The sequence below is a fragment of the Lynx canadensis genome, chromosome E3 (assembly GCF_007474595.2).
Source record: "Lynx canadensis isolate LIC74 chromosome E3, mLynCan4.pri.v2, whole genome shotgun sequence".
Classification (NCBI taxonomy): domain Eukaryota; kingdom Metazoa; phylum Chordata; class Mammalia; order Carnivora; family Felidae; genus Lynx; species Lynx canadensis.
Window position 1 is genome coordinate 323,440 of NC_044318.1, and position 17,671 is coordinate 341,110.

At 52.8% G+C, this 17,671-nt stretch overlaps 1 protein-coding gene across 4 annotated transcripts; it reads right to left on the reverse strand.

The window, feature by feature from the left end:
* Positions 1–3,608: 3,608 nt before the first annotated feature.
* On the reverse strand, positions 3,609–14,191 carry IL9R (interleukin 9 receptor). 4 transcript variants are annotated; one of them, XM_030301213.1, is made up of 9 exons: positions 13,653–14,191; positions 9,795–9,908; positions 9,375–9,486; positions 9,066–9,244; positions 8,408–8,553; positions 7,806–8,013; positions 7,205–7,310; positions 6,082–6,166; positions 3,609–4,545 (listed from the first exon to the last, which is right to left on the reverse strand). In XM_030301213.1, the coding sequence occupies exons 1-9, from the start codon at positions 13,834–13,836 to the stop codon at positions 4,042–4,044; spliced, it is 1,638 nt and encodes a 545-aa protein (XP_030157073.1). In that variant the 5' UTR covers positions 13,837–14,191; the 3' UTR covers positions 3,609–4,041. The 4 variants fall into 4 exon arrangements, with proteins under 4 accessions (XP_030157073.1, XP_030157072.1, XP_030157071.1 ...); XM_030301212.1 differs by having other exon boundaries at positions 7,806–8,010; positions 13,033–14,191; XM_030301211.1 differs by having other exon boundaries at positions 13,033–14,191.
* Between the last annotated feature and the right edge of the window lie 3,480 nt (positions 14,192–17,671).

Consider the following 17,671-nt stretch of genomic DNA (forward strand, 5'->3'; position numbering starts at 1 on the left):
TTCAATAGGTGAGTGAATAACCAAGAGAGATGCATGCATGCAATGGAATATTAGTCATCAACAGAAAGGAATGATCTATCGAGCAAGGCCAAGACAAGGATGAGGCTTACATGCATGCTACTGAGGAACAGAAGACAATCTGAATAAACGACACACTCTACGATCCCACTTGTATGACATGTGGGAAAGGAAAAATTACAGACATAGTAGACAACAGTGATTGAGCGTCTTTTGGGGGCAAGTTGACCAGGAGAATGGGTTGATGAAAAGAGGTGCCGAAGGGCCAGGTGGGAGTGTTCGCCTCTGCTTGGTGAGATCTGCTTGGTGCGTGTGAGCAAATCTGGTCTGAAGTAGCAGTGTCCATAAGAAAAGTCCTTCTCGCTCCAGGGGACAAAGGTCTTCCTCCATCACAAGTGTCACTATTTCAGGACCAGTTCTTAGGGAAATTTCTTTGGGGGTGTGATAACAAAAAATAACATAAAATTTCCTTTCATTACTTTTTATTTTTAAACATAGTAAAATATACATGACATAAAATTTACCACTTTCACCATTTTTAATTTATTTTTCTTATTTCTTTCTATTTTAGAGAGAGTGTATGAGTGGGGGAGAGGGGCAGAGGAAGAGAGAGAGAGAGAGAATCCCAAGCAGGCTCCACACGAAGCTCGGAGCCCAACACAGGGCTCGATCTCTGGGCGTGACTCTGGGATCACGACCTGAGCAGAAATCAAGAGTCAGACGCTCAACTGACTGAGCCATCCAGGAGCCCTTCACCACTTTTTTAATGTTTCTTTATTCATCTTGAGAGAGAGAGTGTGGGGGAGTGAGGGAGATGGGCAGAGGGAGAGAGAGAGAAAGAGAGAGAGCCCCAAGCAGGCTCCCTGCCCAGTGCCATGATCTGAGCCGAAATCAAGAGTCAGGTATTTAACCGACTGAATCACCCGGGTGGCCAATTTTCACCATTTTTAAATGAATATTCATAATGGTGTATAACCATCACCACTATCATTTTTCATTTCCAATGACAATGCACGACAGTTCTCACTTCTTCACATCCTCACCGAAACTAGCTTCCAATTTTTAGATAATAGCCATTCTAATGGGTATGAAGTGGCAACTCAGTGTGGTTTTCATTTTCGTTTTTCTGATGTCTAAACATGTTAAGCATAATTTTATGTGTTTACTGGGGTTGGATTAGGCAATAATCTATTGTATATGACACCAAATAACATGCAGAATGTAAGAAAATATTTGCAAATGGAATATCTGATATGAGTTTAGTGTCCAGAATAAAGAAAGAGCTCCTACAACAGCACAGGGACAAGCAACCCGATTAAAAAATAGGCAAAGGACTTGAACAAGCTTGTCTCCAAAGAAAATACACAAGTAGCACATGAAAAGATACTCAACATCACCAGCCATCAAGGAAATGCAAGTCAAAATCATGCAGAGGTACCACTTTGTATCCATCAGAAGAGCAACTTAAAAAAAAAAAAAGGACACTACCAATAGTTGGTGAGGATATGCAGAAATTGGAACTGGAGTACATTACCGATGTAAAATGTTGAAGTCACTGTGGAGAACGGTTCAGTGATTCCTCAAAAAGTCTAAACATAGTTAACACGATCTAGCAATGCCACTCCAAGAAATATACACAAAAACATAGACAACGGGTATAGGAACAAAAACTTGTACACGGATGTTCACAGCAGTACTGTTCACGACAGTGAAAGAGTGGAAACCACCCAAATACCCTCCGGAAGGATGAATGAACTACATGTGGTCTACCCACACAATGGAGTAATATTTGGCCACAATAAGGACTGAGGCGCCCATTCTCTAAAGTGGATAAACCTCAAAAACACTATGCTGAGGGAAAACTGTGCAGAAAGTCACATATTATATGACTGTATTTATACAAAGTGTCCAGAATAGGCAAAGCCACAGAGACGGGAAGCAGGCAAAGAGCTGCACAGGGCACAGTGTGGGGGGTGCGGGGGGACCGCTTAATGGGAAGGGGATTTCCTTTGAGAGTGATGACAGTTGGACAATATTATGCATGTACTAACTGTCACTGAATTGAACACTTTAGAAGAGTTATGTTTAGATTATGTGAATTTCACCACATTGAAAATTAAAGAAAGAGGGCCACCTGGCTGGCTCAGTCTCTGGAGCATGCGAATCTTGATCTTGGAGTTAAGGGTTCTAGCCCTACGTTGGGTGCAGAGATTACTTAAAAATAAAAAATCGAAAGAAAGAAAGAAAGAAAGAAAGAAAGAAAGAAAGAAAGAAGAAAAGAAAAGGAGAAAGAAAGAGAAAGAGAGAGAGAGAAAAGAGAAGAGGAAGAAAGAAAGAAAGAAAGAAGAAAAGGAGAAGAAAGAGAAAGAAAGAGAGAGAGAAAGAGAGAGAGAGAGAAGAAGAAAGAAAGAAAGAGAAGAAAGAAAGAGAAAGAAAGAAAGAAAGACAGAAAGAAAGAAGAAGAAGAAAGAAAGAAAGGGAAGCCACTGTGCATCCTCCCTCGCCAGGGAGAGTCCCCTTCCCTCACTGCTCTCAGACTGGCCTTCCAGACCCTCTGCAGCCCAGCCGGCCAAGTTTTGGACATCTGAGCTCCAGCCCATGCCGTGCGGCCAATCCCTCAAGCCACCAGCTGTGTGAGGGCTCCAGCCGCCAGCCGCCTGCCCTCTGACTCCTTCAGTGCCCAGCGCTCGGCGACTTCCTCATCCCAAGGTCTTCAAACCTTGCTCTGCTGGAAACCGGATCACAGCACAAGCGTCCAAGGGTCATCTCATCACAAAAAAGGGAAACGCGTTTTCTGGGCACCAAGACATGCAGGCAGCTTGCTCAGGTGAACTCACAGCAACACTTCCGAGGTACTGTTAGTCCCACAGGCTGAAGGGGCAGGCGTGTCTCACGTCCCATCACACAGCCTCTAAGGCTGCACACTCCCAAAGCCAGGTCTCCGGGCGCCACCGAGAGAAGATGTGTGACTCACAGGAACAATGTCTCCGGCCACGCACAAGAGGCATCCCCGCTGTGGGGGTCACTCGTCATATGCAGGTGGCCCAGGTTCCCTGTGAAGCCACAGAAGCCACGCGGATGCTGCTATAATAACACCCCAGGCCAGGGCTCCCCAAGGGGCGGGTGACTCATGCTATTTTTTCTATCCTTGGTTAGAGCTGAACATGCCTACACCTCACTTCCGTCCACACCCCTCCTCTCTCTACACGCTAAAAATACATTCTGGGTCCTGCCTCACCCCTTCTGACCATGATCTGGCTCAGCTGAGGCTCCCCACAAAACCCCAGGGGCCTCCGCAGGCACGCAGAGGGGAGGGGGATGCCTGTCTGAGGCAGAGGAAGCCTTTGCCTTTGGGAGCCTGGGTCCACAAGTGTGCTTTTTTTTTTGGTTTTTTTTTCTGTACAGGCCTCAGGGGACACCAGAGACTCATGCAGAGGTGCCCTCTCTGGTTGGTCGCCCAGAGAGGGACAGGTCTCCATTTGGATGCTAACTTCAAAATGTCAGCATCTCCAACCCCAGAAAACCCGAGAAGAGACAGACACCCACCCCCTGCACTTCCTGTGGGCCCCTCTCCCAGTCAGCAGCAGCAGTTTGAAACAACCACTGAATCCCCTTTAATCTCAGTAGCAGAGGTACCTCAGGGAGGCACAGAAAGACAACACTCCGCCTGGTCCCAGCACCTCATCTGCGTCGTTGGGTGCCGGCTGGCCCTTTAAGGGAGTGAGGGCAGAACAGGCTGTGGAGCCAACACCCCCACTTCTGTGAGGGACCAGGGTGGAGCCCGAAAGCAGGGAGGGAAGTGGCGAGCCCGGGAGTGGGAGCTGCGTGGTAGGATGCTGAGGGGAGGGGAGGGAGGAGGGGTTTTCGGCCTCCATCTGGACAGGGTATCTGTGCAGGGGCTTCATTCTCAGAGACTGTAGTCCATTTTCCACATGATGGACATTATGCAGCTGGCCCCGTCAGGGTTCTAAATCAAAGCCAGCGTCTGCCAAGGGTAGGAGCGAAGAAAGTGCCCTGAGGGCCTCATGCGACACATTCACCAGGGTCTTGCTCCTCTCTGTGACCGACTCCCACACAGGTCCCTCCTTGCGTGGCATCCAGGCTCTGCTGGTCACGGGAAAGGCCACAGGCCAAAGCCAGGCTGGGCCCAGAGCTCTGCATGCGTCCTGGGAAGGTCGAGGGGTGGCACGCCCCGGGACAGCCCAAGGCACAGTAGTCACCACTGCTGCCCTCTGCCTGTGGGAGAGCTGGCCTGGTGGGGCTCCCAGGGACCCAGTCCTCCTGTGGCAGGTAGGCAGGTGGCTGCTCTCCCTGTGCCACACGACCTGCTAACAACACAGCCTCTGGGAGGCCAGGACGTGGGCCTTTCTCCTCTTCCTCCAGGACCACTGACTGCCAGGCAGGATCCACTGGGCCACAGGTCAGCCACGCAATGGCCTCCTGGCCACTAGACTCCGAGGCTCTTCTCGGGGAACCGACACAGTCCTGGCTCGGCAGCAGACCGGTTCTGTGGGCCCCTACCCAGGTCTAGAACAGAGCATGGGGGGTGGGGGGAAGGGCTCAGGCAGCATGTTCAGGACTCTCCCTGGAAGGAGCTTCCCCCGCTCCTCCAAGAAGCTCTCCAGACATCCTCACCCAGAGTCCAAGCAACGACTGTGCTTGGAACATGTTGTCTCACCCTCCGTGTGCCAGCCCAGCCTCAGCACAGGACCCTGAGTCTCTTCAGGACCCTCAGTAATCCGTGCTGGTGACAGGTGTCGAGGACAGAGAGAACCCCTGGCCGCTGCTCTAGGCACTTCCATCAGCTACAGAGACTGGGCACCCCCTCTTGAACCCCCATCACACACACACGGAGACGCTGTTGGAACCAGCACCTTCGGGCTAAGGGCAGCAGACCTGGACCCATCCGTGGAGCCACAGGAGGCCCCCACCTCCTACAGGAAAGTATTTCCTATGCGGGACCAGGAATCACCACCAAATGGACCACACATACCTCACCCTCTGTTACTGCCCTGCTCCCTGGACAGCCGACCCATGGCTCCATATCACCACTGGAGGGGTCTAAGTACCCTGGCTGGTGACATGGGTCTACAGAGGAGGGCTGGGTGCCCGCGACCCAGAAGATACATTCCAGGGTGATGGAATCTGCCTTCGTCCCCAGACACCCCAGGGGTCTTGACAGTGATGGCCACTGCCTGAGAAAAGGGGGTGGCCTCCACCAAGGACAAAATGCTCAGCTTTAAGCTTTGAGTTATACTTTTGGGCAACAATCTTGAGAACTGGGCTCCCTCTTTAATTTTTTTTTTTTATTTTCTGGGCTCCCTTTTGAGAAACACAAGGACTAGGCAGAGGGAAACCCGGCAACGGCAAGGGCATCAGGGAAGAGCAGGTCCGAGGGCACCAGGAAGCATCACCTCCCATCCACCACCCACAGTGGGGAACCTGAGACCACCTGCTGGGGCTGCTCCCTGCCCCCCTCCTGCCCAGCGAGGGGCAGGAGCCTCCAGGCCAGTGGGGGGCTGGGGGGGGAGGGGGAGGTGTCTGACGCGACCCTCCAGGTAGTACTCACCGTGGCACCACAAAGAGACACGTGTGGAGTGTACTCAGTGCTCATGGTGCCAGCATGCTACTCAGGGGAACAGGAGAGGCCAGGCACTCCACAGTGGCCACCAGAGCGGTCGCCCATAGACCACCGAAGGCCCCAGGGATAGTATAAGCACCAGACCCTCCCCGCAGAAACCTTCAGAGAAGAAGCGGGGACGAGACATGTGGCAGCTGCAGACAGCACCACTGTTTGCACCTTAAACTGACCATACACCTCACAGGGGCTGCTACTCAGAAATGAAAAGAAACCCACAACAGAGAATAAAGCTAATTGTTCTGATGCATTTGAGACACGGCGTGTAAATGTAAACCGACTACATACACCAAAAAAAGCTCAAAGCACTGACAAAGGCCCCCATGCTAGCCCCCAACTCTCACCAGAAGTCCACATCTTTGTCGGGTCAGAATGTAGGCAAGCCCAGACTCTCCCTCAACCCCTGCCGTGAACTGTGCACGCACCTGGAAGTCCCCATTGTGCACACTGTACAGGGACTGGAAGAAGGCCACTGGAGACGGCACGTTCTGGTAGAAGCTTCTCTTCACCCTGGGGCCAAGAGAGGACACCTGGAGGCCTATGCACGCCCAAGGAGGGGCCCTTGGAGGCCCAGCTCCAGGAGGCATGATGTCCCCGCAGGAGCTTTGCTCCCTTCCAGCCAGAGGTGGCCCTGCTTCACCTGGGCTGCTGCCATTCTTACCTCTTGTTGGCTCCAAGACCCGACACTTGCCCCCGTGGCCTCCCTGGCTTAGGGCCCCATAGAACTGACTTATACCAAGACACGTGTCCTTTACAGGGTGAGCTGTCATGGTGGGTTCAGGGCTACAAGGTGACCACTTGTGTCCACAGCCCACAGAGGGAGCTGGCACCTTCGGGAACCACACTTGTGCTCCTGGCAGACAGGGGGCAGCTTCCTACCCCACCTGACTCCTCACTGAGCAACAGACCCACTGGCCCTGCCACGAGGATGTGGCACAGGGCTCCAACACAACAGGTCCCCAGCAGCCTCACCAGCCTCCCAGGGGAGGAAGTGGCCTCTCTCCAGCTCCCCACCTCAAGAGTCCCCAGTCCCACCTCATCTGACCCCTAGGTTTCTCTTCCTAAGACCTGGCAATTGCCTCCACTTTGCTCCCCCTCTGCTTCTCTCTCCTCCTTCCGGACGCCACCACTGGCCTCCCAGCAGGTCCTCTCCATATCCTTGTACCCCCAAAATGTATTCTCAAAATATAAACCAGATCTCGTCGCACACGGTTTCACGCACTTCAGGCATTTTCTTAAGCTCCCAGGTCGAGCCTGGCCTTCACAGCCCCACCAAGCACCCGCTTCCTCACCTGGCAACTGAGGAACTCCCCCACAGGTCCAGGGCAGAGGGTTAAAAACCCCCCACCCCATCCAGGGCCAGAGGTTTGGCCCGAGATGCCCCACCTACCACACACCTACACACAGACATACTGACTCACATGCACACACATTGACATGCACACGGAAACTCACCCAGAGTCACATGAACACATTCACACACACACGCGTGCGCGCGCACACACACACACACACACACACACACACACACACCCCTTGGCTACCGACCTGGGTGAAAGCTTGAACAGGAGGCAGGTCAGGCTGGTCAGTAGCAGAAAGACAGGTACAGCGACAAGGGTGCCGTCAGGCTGCCCCCGAGGTGATAACAGGGGGTCTGTGGGTAGGAAGGGCCCAGGGTCGTGAGCCTCCTTGGCACCAGGATGTTCCTCCCAGTCCACATGGCAAAGCACCCCTGGGAGCGCCCCGGGCCACAGTGGAAATTTTCTCATAGGCCACAGAGGTTTGCGTCATGCCTGCTAATGGATCACCTACCCCTGGGTCTCACCTCCTCCATCTGCAAGGTCATCAGTGTCAGCCACCCTTCCTAGCAGGTTACAAAGGTCAGCCCAGCCCTTCCTAGGGAGATGAGACCATGTCCAGCCTCCAGAGCCAGAAGCATAGGCCTGGTGGGCCACACTCACTCCCAGTGACAGACAGTAACTATAGTTTCCAAGAAGCCCAATGCTTGGCGAGTTAAAAATCTCAGATTTGCAGGGGAAGGTGGTCAACCGGGGTATAACTGCCTCAGGGAGGAAGTTCCAGGGGGCTGAAAAGGTGGGAGGGTGTGACAAGCATGGGAAGGGAGGCGCTCTGGGAGGGAGACCCCCACCTCGGGCAGAGGTCTGGGGAGAGGGAAAGCACACAGGCTGGCTCCAGTCACTCCACTGGCCCGCATAGCGCTGTTCCTCCGCCAGGTCATCCTCCGGCGAGGCCATCCGGACGCGCAGCCTGGCCTCGTAGCTGGAACCAGGGTCCAACTCGATGGCTTCAAGCCTGAGCCAGGTCACCCCAAAAATGTGATCCCTGTGCTGGGCCTGCTGTGGGGTAGAGAACAGTTATCATTTGCTGAGGGTGACAGGGTCCATCAGCCCTCAAGAACACACATGCACACACACAACCACACACGCAGGCACACACGCAGGCACACGTACACACACTGACACTCATCTACCCCTATGTGCGCTTGCACACACAAACACGCTCACTACACTCACACTCATATATATAGGCATAGCCGGTGCTCATCACACACATAAAGACACATATTCACGTACACACAGGTACACTCACGTACAAATGCACACGTGCACAGTCACACTCCTGACTCTGGCCACCTCCCCTCCTCATTATTCCAAGTTGGCATCTCCCGAGTGGCCCTTGGCTGCTGCTCCCAGAAGAGAGAGGCCCCTGGAGTAGTCAGCCCAGCGTTACCTCCCAGGTCTCCCCCTGCCTCTTGAAGGCCAGCTCATAGGTGAGCATGGAGATCAGAGGCTCCAAAGCAGGACTGACGCTCCAGGTCAGGACACAGTAGTCAGAGCTGACATTGCTCTGCAAATCAGAGGGAGGGTCCAGCTTCACTGAAACAGAATGAGGCCACGTGAGGGTGTGCGTGTCAGCGTGCCCAGCACCGGGGGTCCGAAAAATGCTGGGGGCAGGGAATGGTCAAGGCCCTTCCAGACAAGGGGCCTCACTGGGAGGCAGGTCTCCGTCTCCTCCCTGCTGCTGTCTCCCAGTGAGGCCTCAGGTGGGACGAGATGACAGTGAGTTCCTACGGCCCCTGCAGCCATAAGCTTCCCAGGGTCTTACCGGACTTCTTCCTACTGTGACTGAAGTGTATTTCAAGTGACTCAAGTTGTACCCTTGCCCTGACTTACAGCCCTGAGTCTTCGTCCTCCTCCTGAACCCTACCTCTCCACTAACCAGTGGGCCCCTCCCTCCCAGGGGCCCTGCTCGCTCATAGCCCTGGGTGTCTCTTAGCAGGGACAGAGAGCACCCGCTGAGCCGTGGAGGTTAAGGGCAATGGGACCCTGCCCCCAATCCCCATGAAGCCAGGATGTTCCCCACCAAAGCACCCTACCCCAGGCCTCACCATGTCTCCGGGGCAGGTACTGCGGGTCCACCAGGCTGACCTGCTCCTTCCCAGAGACGTAACGGTGGAAAGTGATGGTGAAGTTGTCAGAAGGCACAAGCACCTCCTCAGGCGGCAGCACCAGAGTGCACTCGCTGGCCCGGAAGACACATCTGTGATTGCTGCCCACGGCGTGGTTGCTGGAAAGGGTACGTGTCGCCACCAAGGGGCCGCTGCACCAGCCCAGCCCCTACTGCTGCTATCATGGGGACCCATTCTCACCACTGGCCCCTGGCCCCTGCCCAGGTGGGCCTGGCCCTCCAGCCTCACCTGGTAAAGAGGAGCCAGGGACTGGGGCCCTGACCCAGCTCTACAGCCGACCAGTGGCAGTCGATCCTTAGGATGTTGTTGTTGAGGCAGATGAGAGATCCAGCCCCGAGCCCTGGGAACGGTGACGTTTGGGAGCTCACGACGGCTGCTTCAGGGCAGGATTAGTACCTAGCAGCTGACACTCTGACGGGGCAGTCCCCTGAGAATGATCCCAGGACAATGCATCGAGGGCAGGGCTGGGAGGTGATGGGCTCTGAGCCATGGTGCATGGGTGGGAATGAAGTCCAGGCTGGTCCCTGGACGACAGCCCCAAGCACAGCTCGAGGCAAAGCCTTCCCTGGGGAGTGAGACAGATGACAGCCCTGCCCCCCAAGCCCTCCACCCCCTGGCCTCACACAGACACCAGTGCCCAGCCCTCACCTCCTCCTTCCCCGTGGATGGAGACTCCCAAGCCAACCCAAGGGCTGATGCACGTGCAGATCAGGAGCCAGGTACTCAGCTCCCGCATCAGGGCCTCAGTCTCCAAGGTCCACCCTGCAAGGAACCGGGCTGAGAGCACCCCCCTGGGGACACTCACCATGAGGGCTGCTCTCTGTGGGGAGAACCCCCCGATAGGTGCTCACCGTGAGGGCTCCCCCTGTGAGGCATGCTCCCCATGAGGTCCACTCCCTATGGAGTGTGCCCCTCACTGACAGCTCTGAGTGGGTCACCACCAATACCCTCACCATGTCCCATGACAGGGATTGGACACCACTGCCTGAGCTGCTCCCATAAGAAACTGAAGCTCAGAAAGATACATCGGCCAGACCAAAGATTCGTGGCTACAGCATATAGCACGGTGCCCTCCAACCCAGATCTTCTGGTGGGTTCTGGACTCTGAACCAGCTATGTGTCTGAGTCTGCCTACACGTTTCTTCTCTGGGACAGGCATCCTCTGCCAATACAGCCCCTGTTGCTGGGCCCAGGTCCTGTCGTGCAAGGAAGGCAGGGTAAGGGTAACTTTGTGCAGACTGCGTAGCTTGCCTCATACACTTGAGTTCCCACAGCAGCCCTGTGAGGTAGAAAGACCGTCCCTACACACAGACAAGCAAGCTGAGTCCCAAGGAGGGGAAATGCCTTGCCCAGGGTCACACAGCCAACGTCTACACAGCCTGTCTCCTTAAACAAAGACCCATCCCAATGTTCTGACCCAGGATTAGGTAGGAGGATCGCAGCGGCGTGTCCTTGCAACAAAACTGCGCTCCCTAAGCTCTGTGGATCGCATCCCCGTTTAGAAGGTGCCGGTCCCGCGAAGGAGAGCACCCCAAGAGAGGAGTGCCAGCCTGAGCAACAGGATCCCTGGGGGGACCAGGGGTAAGCTGGAGACGAAGGGACTGGGTGTTCACAAGTGCCTGGGTGCTGGGAGGCTGTTGACTTCCTATCACCCTATTTGTAGCTCCAGATGGTGCGCTGATAGGTCCTAAGCAGGAAGCAGGGCCAGCCTGGTTATGCAAGCCTGATGGGTGATAAGGAGGCAAAAAAGCAGCACAGACCACAGCACGTAAACGTTGAAGGAGCCTGCACACACGCAGGGGGGCAGACACCACCCAACACCCCAGCAGCCTAGCCATGTACCCACAGGACTGACCCCTGTTAAGATCCATGCTCAGGAAGACTGCACCCTTTCCTAGCAAGCAGCGTCACCTAGCAGCACCAGCCACAGCATGGGAGGCTGTAGCGAGTTTACCCCCGCCCCCCAGCGTCTGTCCCCTCCTGCACAGTGATTGGGTGGAGACGGGGGAGCAGCCGGACAACTGCCCACGGTCAGGGTGTGCAGTGACAGGATCAGAGCGAGCATCAGGTCGGGGGGCCTGAGGCACAGCAGCCACTTCAAGCTGAAGAGCTAACCCGGGCCCCAGTGGAAGGAGCCCTCCGTCTACGCAGAATTGGGCCGGCTGGGCCAGACCGTCCCAGATGGCTCGAGAGCACAGGGTGGGGTGGCTCCAAGCTCAACAGGCCCCAGAGCAGGGACAGCTGAGAGCTACCAGGGCCAGGACCCACCCTGTGGGAGCAGCGGAGACCTATGCAGGGCCACCTGGGGGGATGGTCCCTGCTTCTCCTCCGAGAACTCTTCCCACAGAGAATGCTTCTGTCTCTACAAAGTGAGCTGGGCAGGGTGGCGTGCCGCCCCACACCTGGCACCTGGCACCTCTGTTCTTAGCATGTGTCCAGCCAGTTGCCACGAAAGCCTGGGCACCACTGGCCTCTGTCTCCTCTGGGCTACCCACGTCCTTGACAACAGAAACTGGGCCAGGCAGCGTAGAAACCCCCATCCGCATACTCCGTGGTCCTGGAACAGGCACTGGGATGACACGAGGGAGATCTAATCACAGCTCAGACAACCCCGGACCATCTCACAGGATGGCTGTCAGAGCAGGAGGAGGGAAGCCAGTGTCTGCCCCTCGAGACAGTCTTGCCAGGGAGCGCGGCTGACGCCAGCCCCCAGCCCTGCCCCTCCCCCATCAGGTCTGCGGCCACCGCCTTCAGCCCACAAGCACTCTGGTCCCCTCTCAGGACACATCTCCTCCAGGACCCTCCTCAGGGTCAAGTCCATGAGGTCTGACCACTAGGGCCTCCCAGATTTCCTGCCCTGGTTTCCTGGCCCGCCACCAAGTTAAGGGCTGCCTTATAGCTGGACTCCTGCATCAGAACCTTCACACACTGCCACAAGGAAGTATGCTGCAGGGAAAGGGTTCCAGACAGACTCAGACCCTCACCTTCCCTGGCCCTCACACCCCGAGCACTCACCTGATGCCAGAGGAAGGAATCCCTGCCAGATCAGGGTGCCTGGAGGCCATCCTCCAAGTTGGCTTCATGCAGATTACTGCATCCACTTACTGTCCCCTCTTAAACAGTCTATATTTTTATTTTTTTAAGTTTACTTATTTATTTATTTGGGGGGAGGGAGGGGGGAGAGAGAGAGCGAGCGAGAGAGCATGCGAGTGAGCAAGGGAGGGGCAGAGAGAGGGAGCGAGAGAGAGAATCCCGAGCAGACTCCACACCCAGTACAGGCCCCAACATGGGGCTCCGTGTATCAACTGTGAGATCATTACCTGAGATAAAACCAACAGTCAGATGCTTAACCAACTGAGCCATCCAGGCTCCCAGACTATATATATATATTTTTTTTTTTTTTTTTAAAAATGGAACTCACTCTAGGTCTCCTGCTGGTCTAATCCACCTCACACTGTCTCCTCTGCCCGACTTCCTTGCGTATCACATGCCCCCTCCTTCATGAAGCACTCCCCAAGCTCCCTAGGGTCTCTCTGGCCAGACCAGACATGACAAAGCAAAGCCAGTCAGCTCGTGACAGAAGCAGGGTAGCAGGTAGTGCTGTAGGAGCAGCACAGAATAAGGGTGTTGATACAGTTCTCTTTGGGGGGCCTGGGGGTTAAATGGAGAAAAACGATGCACCTTCTCTCCCTGCACGTGTTAACTGACCTCCTCTGCCCAGAAACTCCCTCATAGCACCTTTGCGGCCATGTCAGCAAGCCCACTGCTAAGCTGCCCTTTACACAAGGCTCTTCCAGGGTGAGACACTGTCTGATTTATGTTGTGCCCCTGCACCTAGCCCCAACAGGGTAAGAAATGCATCCCGAATCTCCCTACAGACACTGACCTTGCCTTGAAATGGTGTTGATGCTTTGGGCCCCTGGGAGCAGGACTCTGGATGTTACTGAGCACAGATCCTCATCTCCCCTTCTTTCTGCTTGGCAGAGTTGATCCTCCTTCTGGAACCCCACCCTCATGTGCTGCCACCCATAGCTCCAAAGGGGCGATCCCAAGACTCTGGCTTCTCTTCTGCCCGAAGGCCCCCCAAGGGCATGGGGGTTTGAAGAGGTTTTGCCAGACGCAGGGGCCTGGTCCTTCATCTCCACTCATGGCCATCGCATCTCAGACCATCTGGCCCCAGAACCACCCCTCGCTCAGTTATTGAGGAAGCAAAGTCTTCCATACCTAAAACTCAACGTGACAAACTCAGATCCTTCCCTCTGCCCAATGGTACTCAGGCCAGGTAGTGATAGCCTGTCATTCTTCAGCAAATACCGCCAACATGCTGTCTCCTGGAGACATCCCAGACCAGGACACCCGAGGAGGTAAAACTAGGGCGATGCTCCCAACCGCTTCAAAGTCCATCCACAGGCTCCTCCCAGGGCCCAGGGATGGCCTGCTGTCTGCCACTCTCTGCCATCCACTCATGCTGACTTGAGTGTTGAGAAGTCCAAATCACAGACTCACCTTCCCAGATGCATCTGCTGGGTCCCATGGCAAGTCGGAGGGCCCCCCCCCCCCCACCAACCTCCAGACCTGGAGGTGACCGCTCCTGCGTTTGCAGCGAAGTCTCTCTGCCTGATTCAGGATATAAATGCAGTGAGCAGTGACGTGAGCCTCCCACGGCAGGCTGACACAGGCCCGCCCACATCTGAAACCACGATGCAGATCAGAGCAGCTGTCACAAGTGGGGTTGAGAGACAACTGCTACCACTAATCATAAACCCGGGAACTAGAAGGTGGGATGATCCTTCTTTCCCCATGACACCAAAGGTAGGCTTTGGTGATTCGACCTTTGACTGGTGGAGTGCCTGCTGCATTCCTCCCAAGAAACACCACTGGAGAGATTGTTAAACACACAAAATTAATATCTTCTCAGTTAAAGAAAAACAAATGATACAAAAGAAAAGTAAGAACAGACTCCCCTTTTTTCACCCCAGACGGAGCCTCTGCGAGACGTTAGGCACAAGTCCTTCCAGACAAAGCTGAAGCTCAAACAAATGGACATTTTTTTTTTTTTTTTTTTTTTTTTTTTTTTTAAATTTTTTTTTTTCAACGTTTATTTATTTTTGGGACAGAGAGAGACAGAGCATGAACGGGGGAGGGGCAGAGAGAGAGGGAGACACAGAATCGGAAACAGGCTCCAGGCTCTGAGCCATCAGCCCAGAGCCCGACGCGGGGCTCCGAACTCCCGGACCGCGAGATCGTGACCTGGCTGAAGTCGGACGCTTAACCGACTGCGCCACCCAGGCGCCCCACAAATGGACATTTTTAAAGATTTTTTATTTTCAATGTTTATTTATTTTTGAGAGAGAGAGAGAGAGAGAGAGAGAGGGAGCGTGAGCAGGGGAGGGGCAGAGAGAGAGGGAGACACAGAATCCGAAGCAGGATCCAGGCTCTGAGCTGTCAGCACAGAGCCCGACATGGGGCTCGAACCCACGAACTGAGAGATCATGACCCGAGCCAAGATGGATGCTTAACCGACTGAGCCACCCAGGACATTTTTAATGGATTCACACTGTGTCTGAGCTTTGCAGGCTCTTTGTTCCTCTGGCTGTTCTCAACATCCTTCTAGGTCAGCACATAAAAGCCTTTCATATGCCTTTAAGGGTAGCACATGCCATGGCTCAATAATCCCGCTGATGGACCTGTGGATTGCTGCCTATATGTTTTTTGTTTCTTGAGATATATACCATTATATTAATTTCCAGTGCACATATGCAACTTTAAACAAGGCAGTGAACAAGTCTGGGCATGGACCTTAACTCATCAGAATGAGTAATTCTATACAAATCATTGCTAGAGTAAGGGGTGCCTGGTGGCTCAATTGGTTAAGCGTCTGACTTCAGCTCAGGTCATGATCTCACGGTTTGTGGGTTCAAACGCCACGTCAGGCTCTGTGCTGACAGCCCAGAGCCTGGAGCTCGCTTGGATTCTGTTGTGTCCCTCTCTCTCTACCTTCCCCCGCACATTCTCCTCTCTCTCTCTCTCTCTCTCCTCAAAAATAAATGAACACTAAAAAAAAAATAATAATTGCTAGAGGTGGAACTGTGGGGTTTAGGTTCAGCATTTAAAATACTGATCCTTGCCAAGTGACATTCCAAAAACATACCAACTTCTACTCCAACAGAAATGTAAGAATGCCTGTCGCCAGCCGTGTACATTATCAATTGCCTGTCTGATAGGCAAAGATACCTCAGGTTGCTTTCATTTACACTTCACTGATTATTAGTGAAGATATGCATCTTTTCATTTACTTATCGGGTCTGTGCTTCTTGGGGTACCAAATAAGGTCACAGTTCAACGTGCATGTGTGTGCTCTGTGCATCAAAACATCTTGGGCGGGGCGCCTGGGTGGCGCAGTCGGTTAAGCGTCCGACTTCAGCCAGGTCACGATCTCACGGTCCGTGAGTTCGAGCCCCGCGTCAGGCTCTGGGCTGATGGCTCGGAGCCTGGAGCCTGTTTCCGATTCTGTGTCTCCTCTCTCTCTGCCCCCTCCCCCGTTCATGCTCTGTCTCTCTCTGTCCCAAAAAATAAATAAACGTTGGAAAAAAAAAAAAAAAAAAAGTTAAAAAAAAAAACATCTTGGGCAAGTTTCAGATACCCCAGAGCTACAGCTCTGGGTCTGAGGTCACCAGGACCCACAGAGAGATGAACTCAAAGGCTCCAGCTCACACAGCACCTTAGGAATGGCCAGAAACATAAATCATACATCTTTCCACTTTAAAATTTAATCAGCTTGGCCCACATCTTCCCTACGACAAGCACATATGTGTATATTGACTGAAGCTTCTCTAGTATCCTTAGAAAGAGAGCTTCCTTCTCTCTGTCAGGGTCCCTCTCTCACCTTGTTGAAACTAGGATTTGCTACCTTAAGTCCAGCAGACCACACCATCCACACCATGACCCCTAAGGTAGAGACCACAAAAGCTGGAAAGGGAGGAAATCCTGGAAGGAAAAAAAGCTAGAGAGGAGAGCACCAAATTCTACATCTAAACTCTACATATGTACAGACAGACAGACAGACAGACATATATACACCTATACCAAAATCTCTGGATGACCCTCTGAACTGTATGTATACAGGCCAACTCTAAACAGCCCAGCTAAGGTTAACAGCCTGAACAGAAGTTTCAGCGGCTGCCTACGTCAGAGACACAAAAGTTTACGCTCTGCTTTATATATAATTAAAAAATCAACACTCTCCAGAGAAACGTAACAGAATCTAGTATCTATGGTCTATATCATTCATATTTCCAAGATGAATCCAAGAGCATTAGACATAAGAACAGAATTACGTGATCCACACTTAAGAAAGGTAATCAATTCACACAGACTCCCAGGACTAAGTTGTTGGAAACAGCACAGGTTTTAAAGCAGCTACTCTAACTATGCTCGAAGATGTAAAGGAAAATATGGTTCCAACGGATAAACAGGAAATATGGGAGGAGAAACACACGCTATAAAAAAAGAACCACAAGGAAAGTATATGAGAAAAATACAGTATCTCATTTTTTTTTATGACATTTATTTGTTTTTGAGAGAGAGACACAGCACGAGCAGGGGAGGGGCAGAGACAGAGGGAGACACAGAATCGGAAGGGGGGCTCCAGGCTCCAAGCTGTCAGCACAGAGTCCGACGCGGGGCTCGAACTCACAAGCGGTGAGATCATGAATGAGCCGAGGTTGGACGCTCAACCGACTGAGCCACCCATATGCCCCTCTCATTTTGTATTATTATTATCTATCTATCTATCTATTATTTACTTATTTTATTTTCAAGAGAGAATGCAAGTTCATGAGCAGGGGAGAGGGGCAGAGGGAAAGAGAGAATCTTAAGCAGGCTCCACGCTGGCATGGAGCCTGACTTGGGGCTCAATCCCATGACCCTGGGATCATGACCTCAGCTGAAATCAAGAATCAGACACTCAGCCAACTGAGTCATCCAGGTGCCCCAAACACAGTAACTTAAATTAAAAGAATGCATCGTAACAGTGCAAAGTACTAGGAAAACAGGTAAGAGAGGACATCAGTGAAAGTCAACACAGTGCCCTTCCTGGATGATAGAAGGGAGCCAAGGAGAGTTCTGGAAAATCACTAGGATTAGTCAGAGTCCTAAGTATGAAGCAGCCCTATATATTCTTTTTTTTCCTTAACCTAGTAGCAGTGCATCTCCATCATTACAAAACAAGAAAAGCGGACGATGAATGTCACATTTTCAAGGCACAGTGTAGATTATTTCATCATCAATTGGATGGCAAAGGGCTGTTTATGATGCAATGACACCTCAGCCGGTCAACATTATCAGCCTAAGCACTAAGTCACTGGCACTATTCTCCATACACCACAAAATTTCTTCAAAAAACTAAATACAAAAATGAAGCAACCATATTAAATTACTTAATGCCTCTTTTGTTAACCAAGCCAGGAAAACTACTTTCTGACAATGACTTGCATTTAATTGCAGCAGCTGAAGAATTCAGGTCC

What these genes read in the sequence shown, in the direction of transcription:
- IL9R (XM_030301211.1), bottom strand. Translation starts at nt 13,285, where the DNA reads ATGAAGGACCAGGCCCCTGCGTCTGGCAAAACCTCTTCAAACCCCCAT. An exon ending in CTGTTCAAGCTTTCACCCAG is followed by an intron (nt 6,167 to 7,204) that starts GTCGGTAGCCAA and finishes TCTTGGCCCCAG; the next exon opens with GGTGAAGAGAAGCTTCTACC. An exon ending in TGCACAATGGGGACTTCCAG is followed by an intron (nt 4,546 to 6,081) that starts GTGCGTGCACAG and finishes GCTCTGTTCTAG; the next exon opens with ACCTGGGTAGGGGCCCACAG.